Source organism: Tasmannia lanceolata, unplaced genomic scaffold, assembly GCF_043159265.1.
Source record: "Tasmannia lanceolata isolate RefF3 unplaced genomic scaffold, GAP_Taslan_0.1 ptg000003l, whole genome shotgun sequence".
NCBI classification, from domain to species: Eukaryota; Viridiplantae; Streptophyta; class Magnoliopsida; order Canellales; family Winteraceae; genus Tasmannia; species Tasmannia lanceolata.
In genome coordinates, this window is record NW_027518680.1 from 8,030,104 (window position 1) to 8,056,552 (window position 26,449).

Below are 26,449 nucleotides of genomic sequence, written 5' to 3' on the forward strand. Positions count from 1 at the left end.
GCTTGTTACTTGTATTCCATATCTATGAGCTGATCAATTGTTTTTTGATAGGAAGTCCAAGAATGATATTGAAATAGAGCTACAGGTCTCCCTCTCCCCTCCCCCCCCCCTTCCCTCTCTCTCACTCACACACACACACACAAATGACTTCACACTTATAACAGGGTTTTGATTTGCCAAGGACCATCGTAGAAGGCATTTCACTGACCGGCTGTTGCATGATTGAACAGCCACATATGCAACAGCCGCTCCTCGAAATACCTTCTGCGATGCTCCCTAGCAAATCCCCTCATATTATCATCGTTCTTAGTCTCTCTCTCTCTTGCACAAATGACCATTTTTTTCAGTTTTTATCCCAATAATAAATATATTTAAAGGTGATAAGGAAAAATACAGTTGTAGCTTTCCCTTAATACTTAAGTTGACTCTTTGAATGTGATTAGATGGTTGAAAGGAAGTGCGGCTCATCACGGCAATTTGCTCGGTGGATTGATGAGACATTCGACTACGTGTCCAGAACGTCCATTGCATTCCATCATGTGAGAAAAACGGCAAATTGTGAGACTGGCCGTCTAGCTAAGGACGGGACTTCAAGTGCAAAGTTGGAAGTCTATGACTTTCTCTCTCTTTGATTGGCTGTTGTATTTTGTATGGTTTTTGTTGTTTCCTCATTATATTTGATCATCTCGGTCCCTAGTGTTTTTCCCGGTGTTTCTTTTGTTATTAAGTCAATTCTTTACTATTCAAAAAAAAAAAAAAAAACCAGCCAATCATATTTTAAAGAAAATATCAATATTTATTCCAAAGTCATGTATAGAAATGAGATCGCTCTTACAAGAGCATCTCATAAGCTCATATCGTTTTGTGAACCACTACCTAATGTACAGGCTACCGATATTGGCACTATCATGTTTTGATAATCTGCCGAACCTACCTTGCTGTTTCTATTTTAATTGGATGCTGAGAGCTTTTGGAAATTGTAATATCTTTTGGCAGCTAGCTTAATAATAAACGGCAAAGGTGTTCGGCCCATTATCAAAACATGGCAGATGGTTTGTAGGATGAGAGAGCAGATACATCATGGATAAAGACAATATGTTAAAAAGTGAGCCTAAGTGGCTGCTCTCTCATGCAACAGACCGTCCGTGAAATGCCTTTTGCGATGGTCCCTAGCAAATCCCCACTAGCCAATATATCATGTTTTATGGAATCGAAGTAAACCCCTCCAGTGTAACCTTTTGTACACTAATCATATCTATTTATGGAATATTTAAAAACCTAAATTGGTTTGTAACAATTGGTAAATTTATATGAAGAAAATTTTATTACTACCCTCTCTCACCCTATAGATTCAAGAGTAGAAGCATATAATCTGTGTATATCTGGTTGCTTTTTTATTCTATTTATTTTGTTCAATGTTTCATATTGGAAGGTAACACCCATTTCATGTTGCAGCTTTTTTTTTTGGTCCTAAGGAGCCAAGCCCTGTCAAGTGTATATCGTTTGTCCAACACACCTTTTCCCTAGATACCGATTCTTACATAAAGCTACCACCTCCTTTGGGAAAAGCTACGAAAACATCCCTTCTCATGTTATTCCCAAAATACCCCTCTTTCTTATTTATGACATTGTAATTGTAGATTTATGTTTCTCCACATTCATGTATTTTCTCATCTTTCTTTGGGTTTAATGTATTTTTCCTTCCTTTATCTTCTAATAATGCATTCTTTAAATATCTTAATGACCTCCACACGATCTAGATCTTATCTTATATCTAAAAGGCATTTGATCAATTGATGGGATTTAAAATATTGATCAACATTTTATCATCATTTCTTCGGTTTCCACGGTTAAGATTGCTCAGCGACTATTTTCAAGTCATATGATTTTGCACAGTGGGCCCAATCATAGCGTAGCAGACTCATTATACTCAACACAGTTGCAGACAAGGTTTTAAATTTTGGTTTCGGCTATAATTTTGGGCTTTACTGAAACTGAAATTTTAGCCGAAATCCCGAAATTTCGGTAAGACTTATTGAAATAGCGGATTTTTCACCCGAAATTTCGGTAACTTCGGCTGAAATTCCATAAAAGAATAAAAAAATAATATTTCGGCTGAAATTTCAGTAATTTCTTTTCATATGGTGCCTCCCCAGCTAAAATCTTGGCCGCACTTTCATTGCAGATGAAGTCCCTAAATTGTGTCCTATGAAGAATTAACCCCACAAAGAATTTCATCAATCTAACATACACTTTGGGACTTCTGACAATGAATTCTCAACTTCTCAATGACCAAAGTACAACTTGATTAAAGATAAAATACAAAGTAATATGTAATAGAAATACTCCAAATAGTGAACAACTTCTCAATGACCAAAGTACACCTTGATTAAAGATCAAATACAAAGTAATATGTCATAGAAATACTCTAAATAGTGAACGAGTATATAATTGCACGTGTACACACATACATGCACCCTGTACCCTCGTACGCGGTATGGGAGGACGTCTAGATTCAACAAATTGAACTAATGAAGGAGGATGGGTCTGGGGGAACAGCGACTTCAGCTGCTCCTTCAAGCATCTGTGTCACCTTCTTCATGGAAGGCCTTAGTGATGGTTCCTCTTGAATACACCAAATTGCTATCATCACAAACCTCTCCAGCCTCCTAGCATTGCTTTGTGCCTCTTCGTCATCATCCACTAACAAATTCAATTTCCTCTCTCTGTAGCAATCATACATTCTCCATGTCATCCGTCAGTCCCAGTACCACGTTCTTCCTACAACAAATTATCTCCAGCAACAAGACACCAAAGCTGTAAACATCCACCTTTGCTGTGATTGACATGTTTCTTAACCATTCGGGTGCGACATATCCTCTCGTTCCTCTTAATCCTGTATTTGTTCGAGTCTGGTCTGCTTGCAGAAGCTTGGCTAGTCCAAAATCCGAAATCCTAGCAGTAAAATTGCAATCTAAAAGTATGTTTGGAGGCTTTATATCACAATGGATAATTTGGTTGCCACACTCATCATGCAAGTAAGTAAGCCCTCTTGCAACTCCAAAGGCAATCTGTGTCCGTTGGTTCCAGCTGGGCCTCGAACTTCCAAATAGGAAGCTTGCTAAGGAGTCGTTGCTCATGAACTCATATACCAAAAGCCGTTGTGACCCCTCGTAGCAGAATCCCAATAATTGGACTAGATTCTTATGATGGATTCTGCCGATTGCTGTTATTTCAGCTTTGAATTCCTTGTCTCTTTCCTCCACCAACTTCTCCAACTTCTTGACTGAACCGAAATTTCCAGTACTTGATGTTAAGATGCCTTTGTAGACTGTGCCGAAAGCACCGCTGCCCAATTCTTGTTTGAACCCATCTGTAACTTCTTCAAGCTCTTTGTAAGTAAAAGAGCGCAGATTCATTCCTATGGCAATTTGTTCTGGCTGATGTTTCAGCAGTTTCTTATGGTATGGGAAGAACATAGCCAATAAAATGGCTCCCAAAAAGAGGAGGTTGAGAAACACAGAGCTGCCTAAAAGCGTCGACATGATGATGATCAGAGTACCTCGATCACTCTTTCCTCCGTTTGGACCCGGAGGAAAAGGAAACTGTGAACTGGAATTACCTATGGGTACTTTGATGAGAGCCTTTCCTCCAACACCTGAATTAATCCTCCCATTTGAGAGTGGGAGCTTCTTCTTCCAACAGTCTGTGCCTCTGAAAATGGCGACCGCACAGAAACAGTCAACCATGCAAGCTTCTCTGCACTGGTCCTCGTTGAACGGATTATAGTGTTCAGAGTCGGACATTGGCCAATCCATGTTTATCATCTCCATCAGTTGGAATTGAGGTCCAGGCTCTTTTCCCGGTCCATGGGGCTCACAACTTTGTGAAACGAAGTCCGGTTTGCATCCATTGAACGTGTTATTGGGATCCAAGTACGAATAATTCTGTTGACAAAGGCAACTAGGCCTTTGATTATCATCTAGTCTGCAGTAGCTGTTGAACCCACAAGCACCGCTGCCAACACCATCCCTAATTTCCATACAAATGTCGTCAGGCACAGACCATACAACAGACCAGGACCCAGCAGGCCAGTTTCTACTGCTCGAGCCATTCTTTGGGTAGACATATTGCCTGAAAACCCCATCAAAATCGAGTGTTGCTCTGTGGTAGAAGTTTCTTGTTGGAACTATGTTTCCCGAAGTGAGGTTGGTTATGCTCCCATTTGTTTGCTTGAGGTAAATGTAGCCTGACTGGTTGAAGATCATCTGAGAAATTGTGTTTGAAGTGTAGGTACTCCAGTAAGCCCTGTAAATGAATTTTGTAGGGTGATTTATTGTAAAAAGCACGAGATTTCCATCTCTCTGGAAAAGAAGCTGAAACTTTCCGCTCGAATAGTTGGTCTCTGTTTCACGAGAATAGAGCATGGCGCCCATATCCAATGTCTGCATAGGCAAGATGGTGTCTGTGGAGTGATCAAAAGTCTGCCAAGTAATACCAGAATTCGAATTCTCGAGCACCAAATTCCCAGTGTCGAGAATGGCAGCAGAGGTGGCACTACCGTTAGTGACTTGAGCCGTCCATATCTCTTGTTCTTCATTATTGCTCAGCACAAGTTGTCCACTGCTCTTCAACTCGACTTTCGATCCATAAAGCACAAGATTACTTCTGTGTGCAGACCGAACTATAGTTTTTTCTGGTACTTTGTCGAACCAGGTTGCAAGTAAGAAGAGATTTTTGTCTGCAACAGGTTTGAACCCGAATGCGAAATCACCAGAAGGTGAAACCCATGAAGAATTGTCACTGGTACAGAGACTAGAGCCCAAACTTATCCTACCATTAGTTTGAGCCATGACAGAAAGTCGAGCAAGCAAGAACAACAAAGGATTATCAAGAGCAGATGCCATTTGAGATTAAGGATAGTATAAATTTTGATAACAAGAGAAGGAATTGCTGATCAGCTGGTTTACATGGAATTAGAGAAGGAAAAGTGATCTAATAATTCCCTCTACTTGTTTTTTTTTATAGATGGAGATAATATGGTTGGTTCTCTACGTCTAGTACAAGAGACTTTTGTCTTTTTGGCTTCCACAGCGACTTGTAGTCAATGGTAAGGAGCGTAGGATTACCAATTACTTTTCCATGGTCATCAACTTGCATATACTGAAACTCCATGTATAATATCAATCAATGTGATCCTACTGATCTTGACCGTCCAGCTAATGTTAGCCACATTGTAAAGCAACATATACGGTGGGGCCCATACGATTATCGCGTGATTTTAGGCACGGGAATTCAAAGTTAATAACTGTTAGATTAGTAACTTGCTTTTGAGGATGGACCAACCAAAGAGGAGACACCGTTTTATGCACGGTTCGAGTGTTAACATGGATTATACACTAATCTTTGGTGTATATTTCGAGTGTTAACACGTAAGGGGAAAGTAATCTCTTTTTCAAGGCAAAAAAAAGGAGAAAGTAATCTCTCTTTCAGGGCAAAAAATGGAAAGCATTCATGCCAGAGACATCGGTGGTTCTAAAATTTAAAATTTTATTGCAGTTGAACTCCTTAGATTGTCTTCAATGAAGAATTAATCCCACAAAGAATTTTATTGATCTAACATGCATTTTGGGACTTTTGACGGTGGATTCTCAACTTCTTATTGACCAAAATACACTTTGATTAAAGATCAAATACACAGCAGACATACTCTAAATATTGAATGAGTATAATCACACATCTACACATTTAAATAGACACCCTAGTACACGGAAAGAGAGATGTTTCAACCAATTGAACTAATGAAGGAGGATGGGTCTGGGGGCACAGAAACTTCGACTGCTCCTTCAAGCATCTGGGTCACTTTCTTCATGGCAGGCCTTAGTGATGGTTCCTCTTGAATACACCAAATTGCTACCATTACGAACCTTTCGAGCCTCCTAGCGTCTTTCAATGCCTCTTCGTCATCCTCCACTAACAAATGCAGTCTCCTTTCTGTGTAGCAATCATAAACCCAATCGGTAAGTATCACATTCTCCATGTCACCCAGCCCCAGTTCCACGTTCTTCCGACAACAAATTGTCTCCAGCAGCAAGGTGCCGAAACTATAAACATCCACCTTTGCTGTGATTGACATGTTTCTGAACCATTCAGGTGCGACATATCCTCTCGTTCCCTTTAATTCTGTATTTGTTCTAGTCTGATCTACTTGCAAAAGCTTTGCTAGTCCAAAATCTGAAATCCTTGCAGTAAAATTGTCATCTAAAAGTATGTTTTGAGGCTTTATATCACAGTGGATGATTTGGGTGTTACACTCTTCGTGCAAGTAAGTGAGCCCTCTTGCAACTCCAAAGGCTATATGTATCCGTTGGTTCCAGCTGGGCCTTGAACTTCCAAAGAGGAAGCTTGCTAAAGAGCCATTGCTCATGAACGCATATACCAAAAGACGTTGTGACCCCTCACAGCAGAATCCCAACAATGGGACTAGATTCCTATGATGGACACAGCCAATTGTAGTTGTTTCAGATTTGAATTCCTTGTCCCCCTCAGTCACTAACTTCTCTAACTTCTTGACGGCGACCAAATTTCCAGCATTTGATGCTAAGACACCTTTGTAGACTGTGCCGAAAGCACCCTTGCCCAATTCTTGTTTAAACCCATCTGTAACTTCTTCAAGCTCTTTGTAAGTAAACGATCGCAAATGCATTCCTAAGCAATTTTGTTCTGGTGTCGCTTGTTCTGGCTGGTGTTTTAGTAGTATCTTATGGTAATTGAAGAAAACAGGTAACAAAATGGCTACCAAAAGGAGGAGGTTGAGAAACACAGAGCTGCCTAAAAGCGTCGACATGATGATGATCAGAGTACCTCGATCACTCTTTCCTCCGTTTGGACCCGGAGGAAAAGGAAACTGTGAACTGGAATTACCTATGGGTACTTTGATGAGAGCCTTTCCTCCAACACCTGAATTAATCCTCCCATTTGAGAGTGGGAGCTTCTTCTTCCAACAGTCTGTGCCTCTGAAAATGGCTACCGCACAGAAACAGTCAACCATGCAAGCTTCTCTGCACTGGTCCTCGTTGAACGGATTATAGTGTTCAGAGTCGGACAATAGCCAATCCATGTTTATCATCTCCATCAGTTGGAATTGAGGTCCAGGCTCTTTTCCCGGTCCATGGGGCTCACAACTTTGTGAAACGAAGTCCGGCTTGCATCCATTGAACGTGTTATTGGGATCCAAGTGCGAATAATTCTGTGGACAAAGGCAACTAGGCCTTTGATTATCATCTAGTCTGCAGTAGCTGTTGAACCCACAAGCACCGCTGCCAACACCATCCCTAATTTCCATACAAATGTCGTCAGGCACAGACCATACAACAGACCAGGACCCAGCAGGCCAGTTTCTACTGCTCGAGCCATTCTTTGGGTAGACATATTGCCTGAAAACCCCATCAAAATCGAGTGTTGCTCTGTGGTAGAAGTTTCTTGTTGGAACTATGTTTCCCGAAGTGAGGTTGGTTATGCTCCCATTTGTTTGCTTGAGGTAAATGTAGCCTGACTGGTTGAAGATCATCTGAGAAATTGTGTTTGGAGTGTAGGTACTCCAGTAAGCCCTGTAAATGAATTTTGTAGGGTGATTTATTGTAAAAAGCACGAGATTTCCATCATTCTGCAAAAGAAGCTCAAACTTTCCGCTCGAATAGTTGGTCTCTGTTTCACGAGAATAGAGCATGGCCTCCATATGCAATATCTGCGTAGGCAAGATGGTGTCCGTGGGATGATCGAAACTCTGCCAAGTGATATCAGAACTCGAATTCCAGAGCACCAAATTCCCAGTGTCGAGCATGGCAGCAGAGGTGGCAATACCGTTAGTGACTTGACTCGTCCATATCGCTCGTCCTTGATTATTGCTCAGCACAAGCTCTCCACTGCTCGTCCACTCCACTTTAGATCCATCAAGCACAAGATTATCTCTGTTTGCAGACCAAACTATAGTTTTTTCTTGTACTTTGTCGAACCAGATTGCAAGTAAGAAGAGATTTTTGTCTGCAACAGGAGTGAACCCAAATGCGAAATCACCAGAAGGCGAAACCCATGAAGAATTGTCACTGGTAGAGAGACTAGAGCCCAAACTTATGCTACCATTAGTTTGAGCCATGACAGAAAGTGGAAAAAGAATAATAACAAGCAAGAACAACAAAGGATTATCAAGAGCAGATGCCATTTGAGATTAAGGTTAGTATAAATTTTGATAACAAGAGAAGGAATTGCTGATCAGCTGGTTTACATGGAATTAGAGAAGGAATAATAATCTAATCCCATCTGCTTGTTTTTTTATAGATGGAGATAATACTGTTGGTAGGCGCGTAGGATTACCAGTGACTTTTCCACGGTCATCAACTTGCATATACTGAAACTCAGTGTATTAATCAAAGTGATCTTGACCGTTTTATTATGCTGGGTTTGAGTCGTTAAACTTGGGTCGGGTTTTCATTTTGTAGCATAGGATCGTGACTAATTTTAAAGATTGGAGGAAAAAATAACAAATCTTTACACCAAAAATTTATGTCATAACTGTATAAATTGAAGGACGACACCTCAATGAAAACAATTGTATCAATATATTGAAAAATAATTTGCTATGTTATTCAAGGAGATTTAAGAAAGTTACGAGTCGGGTTGGGTTTTTTTCTTCTTTAAATCCGGCCCTACCCAAGATTTAGTCAGGTTTTCCAATTTAACACCTGACTCTACCTAAGACCCATGACTTCTAAACCCGACCCATGTTATTTTGAAAACCCGACCCAAGTGACTAGTTGGCACCAATATCCACCCTACATGTGGCACACCTCCATGGCTACATTGATTTGGAATGGTCCATCATTTGGCCTACCTTGGATGGTCGATTATAAAAATATTGTGCTAATCAAATCATCCGAACCATAAAATCCATGGAAATTCGTCCTACATTAATATCACTACCAATCTAATGGCTACAATCATGAGAATCCTTGGTGGGCCCAATAAGATGACAAGTTCAAGTCAGTATATAGTTAAGTACACCGCGAACTACTAAAGCGGGCTACAAAAGCTTCATGAGTTCCATGAAAATATACTAAATACAAAGGGCACTTTCGTCACTTCATAAGATTCTCAGATTACATTGCCGAAAATCCCGAGCGAAAATATCTACAGTATCCGTACAAAAAATACCGAAACTCAGTGTATTAATAATCAATGTCATCTTGACCGTTTTATTATGCAGGGTTTGTCAGTCGTTAAGAAGGATTATACACCAATCTTTGGTGTATAAAGTCATTTTTTCTTAAATCCATTGTTACCAACCCTTCTTTAATTCAAAGCTACCAATTCAATGCATGTACGTTCTTAACGGGCTGGGCTTTCAACCTTTATTTTACGGTGGGACCCCTCAACATATATGGTGGGGCCCATTCTACATGTCTTTGTTTGGATTATTTGATTGTGATTTCTTCCGATCCTTGTTTGGTCGGTATCACAAATCTAACGGTTGGAAACAAGTATCTGGTAATTCGGCAATCTCGAGAGGTAATCCAAGTAAGAAATCCACGTGGCATGGATGTACTGATCATAAGATTAACCGTCCGTTCATCTTGTGGGCCACCAAGAGGTAATCTGTATTTAACGGTCTTGATCATGCTCCATCGGTATACTGGGACCAAGATTAGTAATAAGATAATTGGGATCCTTGTTGTGATCTGGACCATTCATCTTATAGGTCCCCACCACACTTTCCCACCTTCGGCAATTGAAACTGCTTTCTCTTCTGCCTACCAAAAGAAGAAAAATAAATAACACGGTTTTTTTTCTGTTTGACTGGACTTTTCCCCTGCTCACCACCATGGAAATTAGTTTCTTTTTTTTTCCCAAACCAAATCGTTCTAATCCAAGGTGATAAAATTGTCATGAATATCTTCTTCATCAAAAGCCATGGGTAGCAGCCATATAACTTCATGGAAATACACGGGCAACTTCTCAGAATAATTTCTTGTTGTGAAAAGTGCAACATAATCTTGACTTGGGATAACTCACATGATGTTAGCATGAATAGAATTTCCATCTCAGGACTTTGAAAATCACATTATTCAAACATTTCTAACCATGAAAATGAATTTAGACCTCTATAACTCTTTTATCTTCTTTTTTTCTAGACCTGTTTGTATTGCAGGAATTTTCTAGAAACGTTCGGAAAGGAAAAATATTTGTAAAATTTCTTAGTATTTTTTACACACAAAAAAGATAATTTGAAACAACCCTATTCAATTTTTATTTGGATAATTGATGAAGAAATTGTGTTAGTTTTCTGAAATGACACATGAATGGCGTTTAATTTGATTTCACGTCCATTCGGCACTGTACGATAAAAAGACAAAAATGTCCTCTTCTTCCTAAATTTTTTCTATTTTTTAATCTCCACCACTACCGACAACCATCGCTGCAACTTTAAAGAGAGATGGGGGAGGAGGAGGAGGAGGAGAAGAAGAAGAACAGAAGTAGGAAGAGTAAGAAAAAGAGGAGGAGGAAAAGGAAAAAGGAATTGATGCTGGAAAAAATTGAGAATGCCAAAAAAATGAAACAGAAGTTAAGTAGAAGAAGGCAGAAAGAAGAATCAGCGTCAAAATTATTGGAAGATGATAGAAAAAAAAAACAAAAAAAAAACGGATGAAAAAGAAGAAGAAGAAAGGAAAGTTGGGGTTGTGTCTACGAGATTTGGGGTAATCTCGGTGAGAATTGGGGTTACAGAGTCTACTTTTTTCTCTTGTTCATTATCTTTTCATCCGCTTCATTTTCTTTTTCTGCTTCTTCTTTCAAGGAAAGTTGGGGTTGTGTCTACGAGATTTTGGGTCATCTTGGTGAGAATTGGGGTTACAGAGTCTACTTTTTTCTCTTGTTCATTATCTTTTCATCTGCTGCCTCTTCTTTTTTTTCTTCTTCTTAATTTCCCTTCCTTCTCTTTCGAGTTACAATAACGATTGTTGGCGGTGGTGAAAATGGTAAAATAGAAAAACTAAAGAAGAAGAATGATACTTGTTATTGTGAATATGATTTAGTTACAGAGTAGTTATTGTAGGATTATGCATTTAGATTTGTGGGTGTTAGTTACTTGCTATGTGTCATGTAAGTGGGTAAATGGCTTGGTGATGTGGCACACCTTTGTGTTGTATTTAACTTCTTTATTTCAATGAAATAGAGAGAGAATAGTGAAATAGAGAGAGATTTGTGGGTGTTAGCATAGCCACTTGAAGAAGAAATTGAAGCTATCGATAGTGGTATCGAAATTCGAAACTCGGGAAAGATGGATTGGCAAAACTTTATCTCCCGAGGAGCGTGAAGAATTGATAAACCTATTTAGAGGGGTTCAAGTCTTGTTTGATCCTACAAGGATAAACCGGGTGAATGCTTATGGACCCCGATCCCGAGGACGAGTGGGCGAGGGACATGAGATCCCGCGCCGATCCTCTAAGATCTCCACAATATGAAGGAGAGCTCTACCAAGGAACCCTCGAAATGATGCCACTCACAGCATGGGTGGCGATATAAATGAGATACCTCTCGATTCAAGGACTGGCCCGGAACCCAGATGTACCTATAACAAAGAAGAGTCGCCATCCAAGGAAGTAGGCCATGGATCCCATGAAATACTCTGTTGCAACGGATAACCAGAGATACAAAAGTTCGTGCCTGATGACGAATGGGGAAGGTGTTAAGCGCCCCCAATTCGCCCAAGTGCAAGCACCTGGTCTCTTACGCCATTTTTAATTAATTTTGAAGAGTTTTGGGCTAAAATCATGTGAAATGGGAACGAGTATCCCGGAGAAAACGTCTATCTAAGCATGCATGACCCGGGGATGGGCAAAAGAAAATAAACATCCAAATCCTAACTCACCGCATCTAATCCTAACCCATCACATCTATGAAAGCAATAACATCTGCATGCACAGCTACAGCCTACAGCTAAGGAAGTAATAGCAGATATGATAAGCAGAAAAGCAGTAAATATCTACAGCTAAGCATATGATCATGATAAGTAAGCAAATAAATGTCACAGCTAAGCATGTAAATAAGCATGTGAAACTAAACGCACAAGGAATAAGCAAGCTGAAAGTAAACACACAAGGAACCAAAGACAAACACACGATAAGCTAAAAAGATGCGAGTAAAGAAGGGAATCAGAAAATAGACGGTATGCGCAAACCCAAAATGCCAGGGAAAAGAAAATGGGACATACGATAGACTCAGGGAGCGATTCTAAAGGAATCGAGCTCAGTGATCCTGATCCGCTAAAATCGGACAAGTCTCGCGATCATCATAGCCTATCGTTGGGCTCAGCGAGGACAATCCCTGTAAAGGGGCCACGCTACGTCGTCACCCGTCCCAAAACCCGATAAAACGTCGAAAAACCGATAAAACCGGCAAACCACGATCAAAATCGGAAATGAAATGAAAAGAAGGCTCCGAGTGACCTGGTAATCATTCATCCTTGCCCATTTTGATATTTGGTGTGAAAGGTTTGAAAGATTTTTTAGAAGAAAAGTTTGACTGAACTTGGGATGCAGATCCCAAGCTGCCTACGTACCTTGTGAAAAGGGATCAAGCCAACGTAGTTCGAACAGCTTTTCGAAAAACGCTTTGAATGCTTTTTGATGTTTTTTGGATTTTTGTTATTTGATTTTTATGCATTTTTATCCCTTTTGATCGACAGAGGGTTTTGGCTCAAGAGGTTGCCGTTCGTCATAGCCTAAACCCGACGAGAGTTCCCAAAATCGATGGGGATCCCGAAGCCCGAGCAAGATCCCTAGGAACGTGAGAAGTAGACCCGAAGAAGAAGGAACTCCGAACCTCATCCGAAATAATGCTCACAAAGAAGAGGAAGCCCCCTAAGCCCCATGACAGGCCATGCAGCTGTAGACACCCCATTTTGATCGGACCCAAGTTCGCTATGCTTGGGCAAAACCCCATCCAATCATTTCCGCCATGTTTCGCATTTTTCCGTTAAGTGTTGAGAGAGATTATTCATAAGAATCCGAGCAAAAGAGAATTTGGATCCGTTTGGTGGGCCCACCTTGAGCATTTGTTTAGATTTGGATCAAACAGGGGGGCCCGCACATTGTTTTAGTGAAAAATGAGTTTTGAACTACTTCGATCCAACGCCTAAAGATGACCATCAAGAGAACGGTCAAAATCTCAGAGAAGTCGTTTTAACAACCAATTTTGTTACGATCATCAAGTTGAGTTATTCAGATAAGCCTACAGAAATGATTTAGAGGGGCGCAGCCAATCTACATTATGTTGCATCAAATGAACCAGTTCAGACCATTCTATCGAAATAATTTGGGTCCACATCTATTCCATGTTGAGGCCCACCAAACGATCCGAACCATTCTTGAAAATGATTTTTGAAGTTGTGGATCGTCAAATTGATGGTTGAAATTATTCTAATTAGAATTAATTTTGTGGCACAACTAATTTGCAATATGGATCATCCAAATGGATGGTTTAGATCATCCAATGGGAGAGACTCAGGGGGCCCACATTATGAGTGATCCAAGCCTATCACTTGATAGCCAATTATTTGAATGCTTCAGATCATCCCATAGAAGAGATTTTCGAGGGTGCAACCAACTTACATTTCAGCCCATCAATTGTACAGATCAGATCAGCCCATTGAAATAATTTAGGAGGACACAACCTGCCTAGGTTGGGACCCATCAATTGGATGGTCTGGATCGTCATAGAGGAATGATTTAAGGGGGCGCAATCCATATAGGCAATGGCATATTGCTTGGACGGTCTAGATCATATGGCAAATGATTTAAGAGAAGAAAAGGGTTGCTTGTACAACACTTCATGGAGGGGTATTTTATTAATTAAAGCTAAATATAAAAAAAAATTTGTTGAAAGAGGGCACACGGTTTTGAACATGGGAATGGGTGTGGTGTTGTTTAAAATAGCAATTTAAAAAAAAAAGGAAAAAAGAAAGAAAAGGGAAGCATGTTGTGATTGAAAAGGTAGCATTTTTTCTTTTCCCTTACATGGAGCCACATGGTTTTGAACATGGGAATGGGTGTGGTGTTGTTTAAAATAGCAATTTAAAAAAAAGAAAAGAAAGAAAAGAGAAGCATGGTGATTGGAAAGGTAGTATTTTTCTTCTTCCCTTGCATGGAGCCATACGGTTTTCAATTTGAGAAATAGTATAATGATGAGTGCATGCTTAAAATATCAATTTTAAAATGATTGCATCACATTTGCTAAAATAAAAAATTGCTTTGCAAAATGTGGATGGCATCTTCTATACACTATTTAGGGAACAACTAATATTTTATGGAAAGAGGCTTTGATTCTTAATTGAACCTACCCTTAATTGAAGGATGGAGGAGAGGGATAGAACGAAAAGAGAGAACTCATTCTCGTAGGGAAAAAACAGAGGGAAGGAGATAAAAAAAAAATAAAGGAATTCCCACTCCCTCCTACCTTAGAAAAATTTGATCCCCTTCCCACTTGCATATGGCCTAACTGGGCTCCCTTCCCTTCCTTAGCATAGCCCGAAACCCACTATCTCAACCGATATCCATTAAACCCTCTACCACCATCTCTTCCACCTTCATCTCTAACACCAAAACCCTCTTCTTCTACTTTATTCCATAACAGCCACCTGAGCTACCCTCTAATTTGGAAATCTGCCCCAACCCATAACCGTGCCTCTTCTTCTTCTATTTCCGACTCCTACCTCCGGTCCTCCACCATTTTGTCATCACTAGGGGGCTGATTGAATCCGGCAAAAAATTCACAACCCGATCTAACTCCGGCGAGACTCCGTGCATCTGGTAATCTCTATTCACAGCGACTACTTCATCGTTTAGTCTGCTGCACATATTGGGGTATGTAGGGTACTTGTGCATGAGTTATTCTCATATGTATGGACTGTTTATAACAGATTTCTGCTGCATGTACTGGTTTGTAGGGTACTTGTGCATTATTTGTTCTCATACGTGTGAACTGTGTATAGCAGATCTATAGGGAGGACTAGTTGTTTGCACATCATTTCAGCTCCTATTTCTGTGTATAAAAATCAGTTTATTCACTTCATTTCAGCCCCACTGTTTTAGCACAATTCTGTCCATGGTTCCCCTCCCGAATCAGTCCCAGTTCTTTCACAACCCGGTCCATGTTGCTGCCCCAGGTTTGCACCCTATTGCTACCTCCGTTTCAGCACAGATTCACCTCTATTTCAGCCCCATTGCTGCCCTTGTTTTAGCATAAATGCTGTCCATACTGCTGCTCCCTGTTTCAGCACAGTTTTCACCCATGATTCACCCCATTTTTAAGCGCATCTCTGCCCCAATTTGAGGCACGATTCTGCCCACAGTTCGGTCCATGCTGCTGTCCCAGTTTTGGCACAAATCTGTCCCTATATTCAGCCATGTTTAGCACAAAAATCTGTTCACAACTCACCCTTGTTTTAGCACAAATTATGTCCCCACTTCAGTCCATGTTGCTGCCCTTGTTTTGGGATAAATTCATTCCATGTTGCTGTCCCAGTTTTGGCACAAATCTGTCCCATAGTTCAGCCTCGGTTTTATGCACATTCCTAAACACATTTCAACCCCTGTCTTAAGCACTATTTAGCCCATCAACCAAACTCATCTCATTTTATTCCACCAATTCAGTTTTATGTCCAAGGGGTGAATAAGTCACTGGTAATGCATTCGTTTACATATTTAGTTTACTACACTGGTGTAAGAGCTGTTTGTTAACCCACTGGAAGTTCGTTTTTATTGTGTTTGAAAGGAAAACTGTTATCGTTCATCTTCATTATCTTAAACTGACAAGTACTGTATCTCCTTTCCATTGTGCTTGAACTGAAAATCAAAATCAAGGTCGGTCCATCTAGAAACTTATATTGTGCCTGTCCTTGAGTGATTCACTTTGTGATTTCCACGGTGTTGTCAAATGAGTTTTGGTCCTATGCTCTGCCTTTAATTGAGAATTGTGGAATGGTTTTGCATGCATTTAGGAATTCGTTTTTCTCAGTGGCTAATGTATGTATGTCTGTGTGTGTGAGTGTGTGTTGTGTATATATGTGAACATATGTCTGCGTATATATATGTGTGTGTATGGGTGTGAGTGAGTGTGTATTCTCCTAGGTATGGTGATCTTTGCTGTCCAGTTATGAATTTTTTCCTTTCTCGACCTCAAATACTCAAAACTTTTAAAAAAGCAAACATATCAATCTTGTAGATCTCGTCAAGCCGGTCAGTTCGACATATGGCGGCCCAAATTTGGCCAAAAGACGAGAGAGTTATGCTCGTTTAAAGTTTAGTCCATAATGATATTTTTGTTCCAAGTGTTTTAGAAATTATCGTGTCGAGTAATTTTTGGGCTGCTTCTGATCGGAATTGCTCAAAACTGTCAACTGGAAAAGTGTTTGTTATAATGTTTCCTAAAACTGTCTTATTGAGCAAATGTTTCCATAAATGCTTTTTAATATGTCAAAAACGACTTGCAAGCTTCATTTTTTTTAAACAAACTGTCATTTCTGCAACAGCAGCTTGCTGGCCATTTTTAGGCTATTCCAGATCTGTTTCGTCCAAATCCATACAAAGAAAAAATGTTCTTCACAAGATTTTCTAATACTTTGTCCTTGAGTGAATTTTTCCAGAAGCGATGTTTTAAGTGTCAAAACTGAGCCCGAACTTTCAGTTAAAACGCTAATATGTCTTTTAATGGCGATGGATCGGAAGAGGCCATTTTCCGGACACTTCTGGCTAGATCCGAACGAACTGGTCAACTGAGAGAATGTCATTCATGCTGAGATCTACAATTTTGATTGGTAGAGTTTTTGATGGTTTTGATGTTTGAGGGGTCTAAAAGTCAGTTCAAAGTTGCACTTTTAACATTATATGTCATGATTGTGCTATTTCTTGAAAATCATGGACAATATGAGCTCTATTCAATTTTAATGAGTGTTTGGGATGTTTTGAGCTTGGTAACAAGTTTTAAATCATATATTGAATCATTCCCATGACTTGTTCGGCATTTTTGACCATTTTTTGTGAAAATTACATGTTGAGTGGAAATTTCACCTTTTTTTTTTTTTTTTTTTTTTTAGATTGCTTTGAGCCTATATTGATTCTAATGCTTGTATTGGGATATGATGAGCATGCTAGCAAGTCATAAATCATATATTGAATCATTCCCATGATTTTTTTGGCATTTTTAACTATTTTGGTAAAAATTACATGTTAGGTGGAAATTTTACCTTTTCTTTTTTTTTTTAGATTGTTTTGAGCCTATATTGATTCTAATGCTTGTATCGGGGCGATGAAGGCGCTAGCCCAAGCCCATCCTTAGGGGACTTGCTCAGTCCAAATAGCATACCCCTCCTTTGTATATAGGAGACTTGCCCAGTCTCATTCTCTTGCTTAACCTCATCTTTGTGCGTCGTTTGGTTTTTGGGAGAACACCCTTCTCGGCTTGGCTTCATACCCCTACCCTTATGGGTATTGGATTGCACATTTGTTGCACCCTAGGGCTAGGTAGCTGTCCGGCCCGGCTGGGTGTTTCACCTTTGCCAACTATGCACATGGTCTTTTATTCTTTTTACTTGTGAGCTTCTCCTTATTCGATAGTCCATTCGCATAGGAGTCAGCCCTGACTAGAGAGTCTTTGACTCATTCATCATTTGTAGTGTTATTACAGTCTCTGACTCATTTGTACTTCCTCCCTAGTGTTATTAGTTAGGAGTTTTTCCATTAGAGACTAACTCAGTCATATAGAGCCTTCCCTGCTTAGGATCTTAGATTGTTTTCTCTGTTCTTGGGGCGCTATCTTTCTTGTTGTGGTTTGTCTCTTTGAGACGCCAGTTTCTTGTTGTGGATCGTCTCTTTGAGACCTTTGTTGCTTGTTTGGGGTTTCCCCTTTTTGCTTTAAGGCTTTGCCTTAGTTTATGGTATTACTTGCGTGTCCCCTTTAAGATTGAAAACATTTAAAGGTCTTGAGCATTGGAAAAGCTTTAAAATCCAAAAACATTAGAAATTTAAATCTCAAAAACATTTGAAAACTTTAAAAATATCAAAAACATTTGAAAAACATAAAAAACCTTTAAAAAATCTTAAGTGTTGAGTGTTTCTTTTAGAAGCGTAGTAGGCGAGTTCGATTTTCGAACTACGTTGGCTTGATCCTCTTCCGAGGTACGTAGTGCAGCTTGGGATTTACATCCCAAGTCCAGCCAAACTTTTTTGTAAATAAATGTTTTAAACCTTCTTCAAAAACCTTTAAAATCTTGTTTTCAAAAGATCTTCCTCTAGAGTTAGGAGTTTCTCCTAGATAGAGAGTTTTAGAGTTAGGGTTTTTCTTTTGATAGGTTGTTTGATTGTTTGTTTGCTGTGTGCTTGTTTTAGAGTTAGGGGTCTGTCCTAGAGTTATAGGAGCGCCTCCGTCCGGTCAGTTGGCGATTCACATCGCCGACTGATGACTAGGTCTTGGATACGTTAGCGATCCCTTGGTTTTCCTTAGGACACACAGCCTAGCTACACATAGGTTGTAGGAACCACCTGCATTAGCTTAGGGCTAACCTGCATTTAGCTAGGACATATAGGGTGTCCTAAAATCTACAATTCACTGGAATTTAAATAATCGTTCAAGAAGCTTTAATAATTAGTCCGGTCTTTTAGATCGAGTCTAGGATAGAGGTCTAGGTGTTTTAGGCATCCTAGCTTAGAATGGGTACGAAGAACTACGTTGCCTTGATTCTCGTGGAGGCGGGGATACGTAGGCTTCTTTGGATGAATACCAGACCATCCGAGGACTCGGGCTAATAATTTAGAGTCTTAGGATTTGTTGTATTGTTATTGTGTGTTTTGATGTGTTTTTCTTATTTTCTAGTACTGATCCTATACCTTTTAGCTATAGCTTGCATGTGTTTGCACATCAGAACTTAGACACCCATTAGGCATGTCACTCATAACCTAGCTATGCTTAGGTGCCACATCTTTCATTTTATTTTATGTGTGCTTATTATTTTATCCTCAGGAAATGCATGCTTAGGTAGACGAATCCTGAGGATTGTTCCCATTTCACATGATTTTTACCCAAACTTCTTTGGAGTTAATAATAAATGGCATAAGAGACCAGGTGCTTGCACTTGGGCGAATTGGGGGCGCCTAACCCCTTCCCCATTCGTCATCAGGCACGGACCTTTTGTATCTCTGGTTATCCATTGCAAACAGAGCATTTGTTTTGGTTCCATGGCATGTCCATGGATGGCGACTCTGAGTTTATTTTAGGTATGTCTCGGTTTCGAGCCCTGGCTCCGGATCAAGACATATCTCTTTCTTTTTATATCGCCACTCGAGCTATGCTATGAGGGTGGCATCAGTTTCGAGAGTTCCTTGGCAGAGCTCTCCTTCACTTTGTGGAGATCTTAGAGGATTGCAGGAGGGATCTCGCGTCCCTCGGCATCGTCCTCAGGATCGGGGTCCACAGGCTGGCGACTCTGCTGGGGAGTTCTTGAAACATTGCCTAACTCTATAAAAATGCCATTTTTACAAACTTCGAAGAAATTTGAGCTAAAATCATTTTAAATGGGAATTCTATCGTTAGAATCCAGGGGCACCAGATAGGTGCGTAATTAAAACAAGGGATTCACACACTGCACATCATATGTTATCATATTGTTTATTCTTTACTTATTTCATTGTTTTTCATTATTATTGGCTCCACGGGATAGATTGAATGCGTGCCCGACTGGGATGTCATTACACCCTGATGGTACTGTTGAATCTATTTCCAAGCTATGCGCCGGTGCTGCAGCCGTAAACACTGGGCGTACTTGTGTTTACAGCAGCCGATGAGCAATGAAGCATACTATGTATAACATTGGGCGTACTTTTGTTATACATATTAAGTATGTTTCATACGCATAGTACCCATTAGATTGAGTCCGGAGCCCTATTTTGTTTGATATATTATGTATATACTTACTGACTTAGTGAAACCTAACTAGGAAGTACCCGTGTTTATATAAGTATATTACATTCATATAAGGTCGAACATGTGTTGCTCACACATGTGGAGCCTAGAGTTAGGAGCTTTGTCCCATTTGTAGACTAGGGTAGCTCATTTTACATGGCTACAACACGGTCCTAGTTCACTCATCAGTCTGTCTTGAGTCGAGACTTCCTTGACTCCGCTAGATTAGAATTAGGGCTGGTGCCCCTGGTTAGGATTTGTGTGTATGTATATATGCCTATATATACTGATTATGTATATTAGGGTTCTCCTCTTAAGTTAGAGTTCCTTATTCATTTCAATTGGTTATATCCATTCGTTATTCGGATTTAGATCTAGTCAATGGCTTTTGCTTGCCATATCCTTGACCTGGTTTTGTCCTTTGATCTGTTGATTATAGGATTTGACCCGTTGTCATATATGCTCTCACCTTTGGTCGGTCCTTCATTTGGTCACCTTTCTCTGGTAACCATATTCCGAATTTATCCTACCACCGTTGTTCATATACCTTTAGTTGAGTTGTGGGAATCCTTTGTCTAGCCGTTATGCTGCCGGATTTTATCCAGAATATTTTGAGCATGATCGCTATCTCTTTGAGTTAGGAAATCCATGAGTTTACCCTACCTTACTTCCTTGTTTAGCGTCGTTATGCTGCCGGATTTGGTCCAGAACATTTTGAGCATAACCCCTATTTCTTAGAATTAGGAAAACCATGAGTTTGCCTTACCTTGACTTCCTTGTATAGCCGTTGTGCTGCCGAATTTTTCGCAACACATGTTGAGCATGATTGCTATCCTTTGGAGTCAGTCTACTTTGTCTTGATTCCCATATATACATTGCTCAGTAGGATTAGATCCTTACCTGTTTTGTCTTGAGATCTGGCCGATAGCTCGTTCGCTGTCCTTATGACCATGGTCTAGCATGATTGATCCTCTTGATCGTACAGTTAATGGTATTCATCACCAGATTTAGATCCGGTTTATGACCTACTTCTGTCATCTTATGGCCGTGGTTTATTTTTCTGATCTATTGGCTACCTCTCATCTTTGATGAAAAATTCATTTTCACAGAGTTCATCTTTTTAATGAAATTGATTTTCAGATTACCCTGGTCATTTGTCTATGCAAAGTTATCCCCATTCTCTCCTGATCTTTGTCCTATCTGAATTTTAGGTCTGATCATGGCGAATAATTTGTTAGACAAGTGGATAGCTGAGACTGTTAAATCTTTTCCGTTGAGATGTGAAGAAAGGAGTGTGGCCGAGCGTTTCATCAGTTCTTTTACCCATCTGAATAGTCGTGGTATAAATTGGAAGTTTCTTCAAGCAGCTGCTGGATTTTGGGACCCTGTCTTCCATGTCTTTCGATTTGGATCTTTTGAACTTTGTCCTGTATTTGAAGATTGGTGTGCCTTGCTAGAGCTTCCTCCTGAGGGACTTTGGATCCGACCTTCGAGCATAGACTTTCCTCATGATCTCTTTCGCAGATTATTCGAAAATAAGGTTGTGAAAACTCTGCATTGCTTAACAGAGAGAAATGTGCAATTTCAGACCCTCATTGAGTTGTTTTCCAAAAACGTCGATCCTACTGACTCCCGTTTTCAGGAGTGTCGACGTAATGCGTTAGTCTTTGTTGTCTTTGCACGCCATGTCCTTCGCAGAGACTCTAGTGCCGCCCCTTTCACTTTGTTGGCGATAGTAGATCAGATAAATGAGGGGAGAAATCCTGTCCCTACAATGCTAGCCGAAACCTTTTATGGCTTAGACCTCATTGCTAGTAAAAAGGTGCAGGATAATTTTTTCAGATGTGCTAAGCTATTATATGTGTGGCTATGTGAGAAACTCACTATCCTTCAGCCACAAAACAGCATTGAGTACACTCTTAAGAGTTTTCATTCTTGGAAGACAAAGGTTAAGCAATATCAGCTTAATGAATGGCGCCATTGGCTGCAGAATGTAAGGGAAAACCAATTTCATTGGGTGAGTCAATCATGTCCACAAATTATCACCAGCACCTACCCATACTCATTTGTTTATCTTATGGGTTTAGAGAAATCATCTTTCTATGCACCTTTGTGCTTCCCTTGTCAGATTACCACACACTCTTGTACTCCTAAGGTTATCACACCACCTAGCTGTGAAAACCTTACTCCTGATCTCATTGCATCCATAGTAGCTGCTTGGAGAGACAAAATCGCGGAGAGGAGATCTGCTTTCGCATCTAAACTTCGGAAGGGAGAAATACTGGAGGAGCCTGCAAACAAGAGAGCTCGGATCGAAGAGCTTTGAAGATTCCTTTTCACGAAATTGTCATTTTAATTTCTTCAAATTTCATTGTAAATGGTTACTTTCATCCAATTGTTAACAAAGACTAATGTTTTGATTGTAACTACATTTTGACTATTGATCAATGGAATAGCATTTATGTCTTTCTCTTATCTTATTTGGTACAGAATACTTTATCTCAATGCTTATCGTTTTAATTTAGTATGTTAATTTCCAATACAGGATTCTAAAATCGAGCAAACATCGCTCCCTCAGGTGTCAGTCAACCTGCATGGTCTAGACAGTCAACCACGTCTAGACTCATTCGTCAATTTGAACCGTTAACCTTACCTGAACAATCTGCATCCTCTTTATCTGAATCATCTGAATCCCTAGAGTCTGTCCAAATGGCTGAACCCAATGATGCGCTAACTAAAATTCAAGAGATGATGGTGAATCTTACCCGGGATATGGCCTTTATGAAAGAGGAGATGGCCCAAATGAAAGCCCAGTCTAATGAAAAGGTCTCTACTTCTAGAGCACCTACGGTTCAACCCCCTCCCGCTATACCGGCAAATCCGAGCCCTGCAAATTTGAACCACCCTTTCATTTCACCAGTAGACGTCGACCTAGAGGAAGGGCAGTATGCTGAAGAATATTGCATTCCAGATGTGGCCCGATATAATAAAGAAAAACAGGTAGCTGATCAATTGGAGAAGCTGACAAAAGAAATGGAAAGCTTGAAGCATCAAGGCCCAAAGCAGTTCGATATATCTGAGCTGATAATGTCTCCGGGAGTCACCTTGCCCCCTAAATTCAAAACCCCCGATTACGACAAATATGATGGGACTGGATGTCCCCGGAATCATATGAGGTGGTTTATTGAGATGTCGCAGCAGTGTGGGCTATCTCCTGAGCAAATGGCCAGGGTCTTTCCAATGTCTCTTACTGGGGTGGCGAAGAAGTGGTTTCTACGTCGAAAGCCCGAAGAGGTGAAGACCTTACAAAGCATCTCCAACAAATTTGTAGAGCAGTTTTCTATGGAAGAGGGGATAGAGGTTACCAAAAGGGATCTCAAGCAGTTAAAGCAAGGTCCTCTGGAGACCTTTACTTTTTTCATCCGTCGTTGGCGTCGAAAGTCTGCCCAGCTAAGCGAGAGGCTATCAGAAGAAGATCAGATCAAGCTGGTGATCAAGGGTTTGTCGCCGCAGTATTTCCATTTTTTGTCCCCTCAGCATTACACCGATTTTGACCATCTAATTAAGACTGGGACGAGGACTGAGGATGCAATAGCTAAGGGTCTGAGGGCCAGGCTCCCATCAGAGATCAGAGAAGGAAAGAGACCCGTGGTCGCACAGAAAGAAGTTGACCACGTAAACTATGTTCGCCCGGAGGCCAGGACTGTAACAGAGGTGGCGAGACCAGCCCCAGCCCCAGTAGAACAAAAACCTCTGAGGCACTTTGATCCGCTCCCATACCCTTTACCTCTGATTCTGAAAAAGTTGATAAGGGATAAGAAAATCAGGCTACCTGAAATTAGGCCAGTACCTAACCCGTTACCCCCATATTGGAGAGCAGACCAGTATTGTGAATACCACAGAAATTCGGGTCACCTCACTGAAAGATGTCTGGCCTTAAAGCATGCGCTCCAGACTATGTTAGAGAACGGAAAGCTTGAGGTGGAAAGGCCCAATGTAACTCGGAATCCCCTTCCCAATCATCGTGCAATTCCTCCTCCTGCGACGAATGCCATTTTTGTCGAGGAGCCAGTTCTTGATCCATCCATTCTCATTTGTGCAATCACTCCTGATGAACCTTATATTCTAAGATTTGATCCTGAAGAGATCGAGGAGATGGAAAGAGAAAGGTCTTATGCCCTCTGGAGGGGGAGCACCAGCTTGGCAGAGGCGTCCTCTCCATATGTCCTTCGATGTGAAGATGTCGAGGCAGAAAAGGAAACGCCTTATGTTCTAAGGATGGGTGATTTTGAAGAAGAGGAGGTAATTGAAACTCCGTATGTTCTGAGAATGGATGCAGATGATTTGCTTCTGTTAGAAGATCAGTGTGATGAGCTTCGTCATGTTACCAGGGGTGGCCGTGTGTTCAAGCCCGCGGAATTGAGAGCAGAAAACCCTGTAGAAGCAGTAAGAGCAGCTGAGAATCAGGGGCAGAGTAGGCCGAGTGCAGATGAGGAAGAAGATAATCTGTTGAAGCAGCTGAAGAAGACCCAAGCAAACGTTTCCATTTGGGGCCTACTTATGTCTTCGTCTAAGCACAGGAAGGTTGTACTCAAGGAGTTGAATGCTGCTCAGGTGTCAACTGAGATCACTCCCGATGAGTTAGTAAGCCTAGTCGCGGTAACTAGGACTTCCAAGGTAATATCTTTCACGGACGATGATTTACCTCCTGAAGGGAGTGACCATGCCCGTTCACTCAAAATTACTGTGATCTGCAACAAGAAAAGGGTACCCGAAGTGCTAGTCGACAATGGGTCCGCTCTGAATATTTGTCCTCTAAGTACTGCAGCAACTTTGGGCTTTGGGCCCGGGGATTTCATTCCTTCTGAGCAGGGTATATTAGCGTATGATGGCACCCGGCGAGATGTCATCGGAACCCTGGCCACTGAAATCCAGATTGGAGGAGAAGACTTCGACATCGAATTTCAAGTATTGGACATTAAGGCTTCTTTCTTGCTGTTATTGGGTCGACCTTGGCTGCATAAGGTCGGAGTTATCCCTTCTACCCTTCATCAAAAGTTGAAGTTTGTTCATAACGGCAGGGTAGTGACTGTAAAGGGTGACCCGGACTTAGAGATTGGGCAGATTTCACAAGAGCTAGTAGTTGGGAAGGAAGCCGATGTCAGCTTGACAGGTTTTTCACTGGAGGTGTCGGTCATATCCATGAAAGAAGCCATGGGCGAGGAAGTTTTCTTCTTGACTAGCACCAACTCGAATGTAGTCAGGATGATCCGTAAACAAGGTTATATTCCGGGCGCAGGGCTGGGCAAATATCATCAAGGCCCTACTGAGTGGCCTGTGATCAGAACTTTCAATGGTCTCTTTGGCCTGGGATATGAGCCGACCGAGCAGGAGGTCAAGGAAATGAAAAGATACATGCTGAAATGGGCCGAGTGCCGCCGCCGGGGACTAGAATTGCCTATGGGATCAATCAGTCTGGTCAGAAATGGCATTTTCAGAAAAGAGGGGGCAGATTTTCCATTTTGCGGGTTTGCTGAGCCATGGACCGATGATGTGACAGGGCAGAGGTTTCCGGGTTTCGAAATATTCTTTAACCTGGAGTTATCAGAAGCGCCAATGAGTGTTCGGATTACTGAGGAAGCATCGGAAACTGATTGGGCCGATGTTTTAGAGCCGAGCTGTCTGAATGTCATGTTTCAGATTGAATATCCAGTGGTTGGCGGTGAGACCGAAGCGTCAGAGGTGGCAGTTGTAGGCAGAGATGCATTCATTCTGAACCCCGCAGAGTTAATCACCCCAGCCGAGGGACCCTTGACCAACTGGACCTCCCAGGTTTTACCTCGAGTAGTCTTTCAGTATAGTCCCGTTTCCTCAAAAGAGTCAGTAGTCTCTAAGTATACGTCTACTTCCCAGTCTGATATTGAGTTTGTTTATTCTAACGATTCTTTTGATGCAGGTACCGTAGAAGTTGGATCTGGTTCCGGAGTCGGTGACAAGTCTCTTTCTAATAAGGTCGAGTCCAAGAGTACTTTAGATGATGAGTTTATTTCTTCAACTGCACATATGCCAGCGTTGGTTGAGTTCAATGTTGAGTTGTCTGTTGAGTCTTTGAATACATCGTTAAAGTCCAATGCAATGCCTGCTGTGGGCTATTCCATTCTTGATGTAACCAATTCTATGAATGAAATGAAAGACTCTTTTACATACATTCCTGTTTCTGTTTCTCCTGTTTCCATTTCAAGTACTGAATCTGCTCTTAAAACTGATAATATTAATAATGATAATCAAGATTCCTTCTCTGATGAGGATGCCGACGAAACTCCCCTTGAAATCAAACATATGATTCAACAAGAGGAGAGTCGCCGAGCAAGACCGCTCGAAGAGGAAATTGAAACTGTAAATATTGGTGACGAAACCTTAATTCGGGAAATACGAATTGGCA

General features: G+C 40.9%; 2 protein-coding genes and 1 pseudogene across 2 annotated transcripts; 1 reads left to right on the forward strand and 2 right to left on the reverse strand.

The window, feature by feature from the left end:
• Positions 1 to 2,330: 2,330 nt before the first annotated feature.
• LOC143860728 (G-type lectin S-receptor-like serine/threonine-protein kinase LECRK3) lies at positions 2,331 to 4,907 on the reverse strand (annotated as a pseudogene).
• Positions 4,908 to 5,541: 634 nt separating this feature from the next.
• On the reverse strand, positions 5,542 to 8,284 carry LOC143860736 (G-type lectin S-receptor-like serine/threonine-protein kinase LECRK3). The gene has a single exon (XM_077371544.1). It carries the CDS (start codon positions 8,219 to 8,221, stop codon positions 5,786 to 5,788), a length of 2,436 nt encoding a protein of 811 aa, XP_077227659.1. The 5' UTR covers positions 8,222 to 8,284; the 3' UTR covers positions 5,542 to 5,785.
• Positions 8,285 to 14,441: 6,157 nt separating this feature from the next.
• Positions 14,442 to 25,972, forward strand: LOC143864674 (uncharacterized). Its single transcript, XM_077375423.1, has 3 exons — positions 14,442 to 14,861; positions 22,553 to 25,839; positions 25,964 to 25,972. Exons 2-3 carry the CDS (start codon positions 22,717 to 22,719, stop codon positions 25,970 to 25,972), a joined length of 3,132 nt encoding a protein of 1,043 aa, XP_077231538.1. The 5' UTR covers positions 14,442 to 14,861; positions 22,553 to 22,716.
• The last annotated feature ends 477 nt before the right edge of the window (positions 25,973 to 26,449 follow it).

Bases quoted from the DNA above. Each gene is read 5' to 3' on its own strand.
- LOC143860736 (XM_077371544.1), bottom strand. From the start codon at position 8,221: ATGGCATCTGCTCTTGATAATCCTTTGTTGTTCTTGCTTGTTATTATT.
- LOC143864674 (XM_077375423.1), top strand. From the start codon at position 22,717: ATGGCTGAACCCAATGATGCGCTAACTAAAATTCAAGAGATGATGGTG.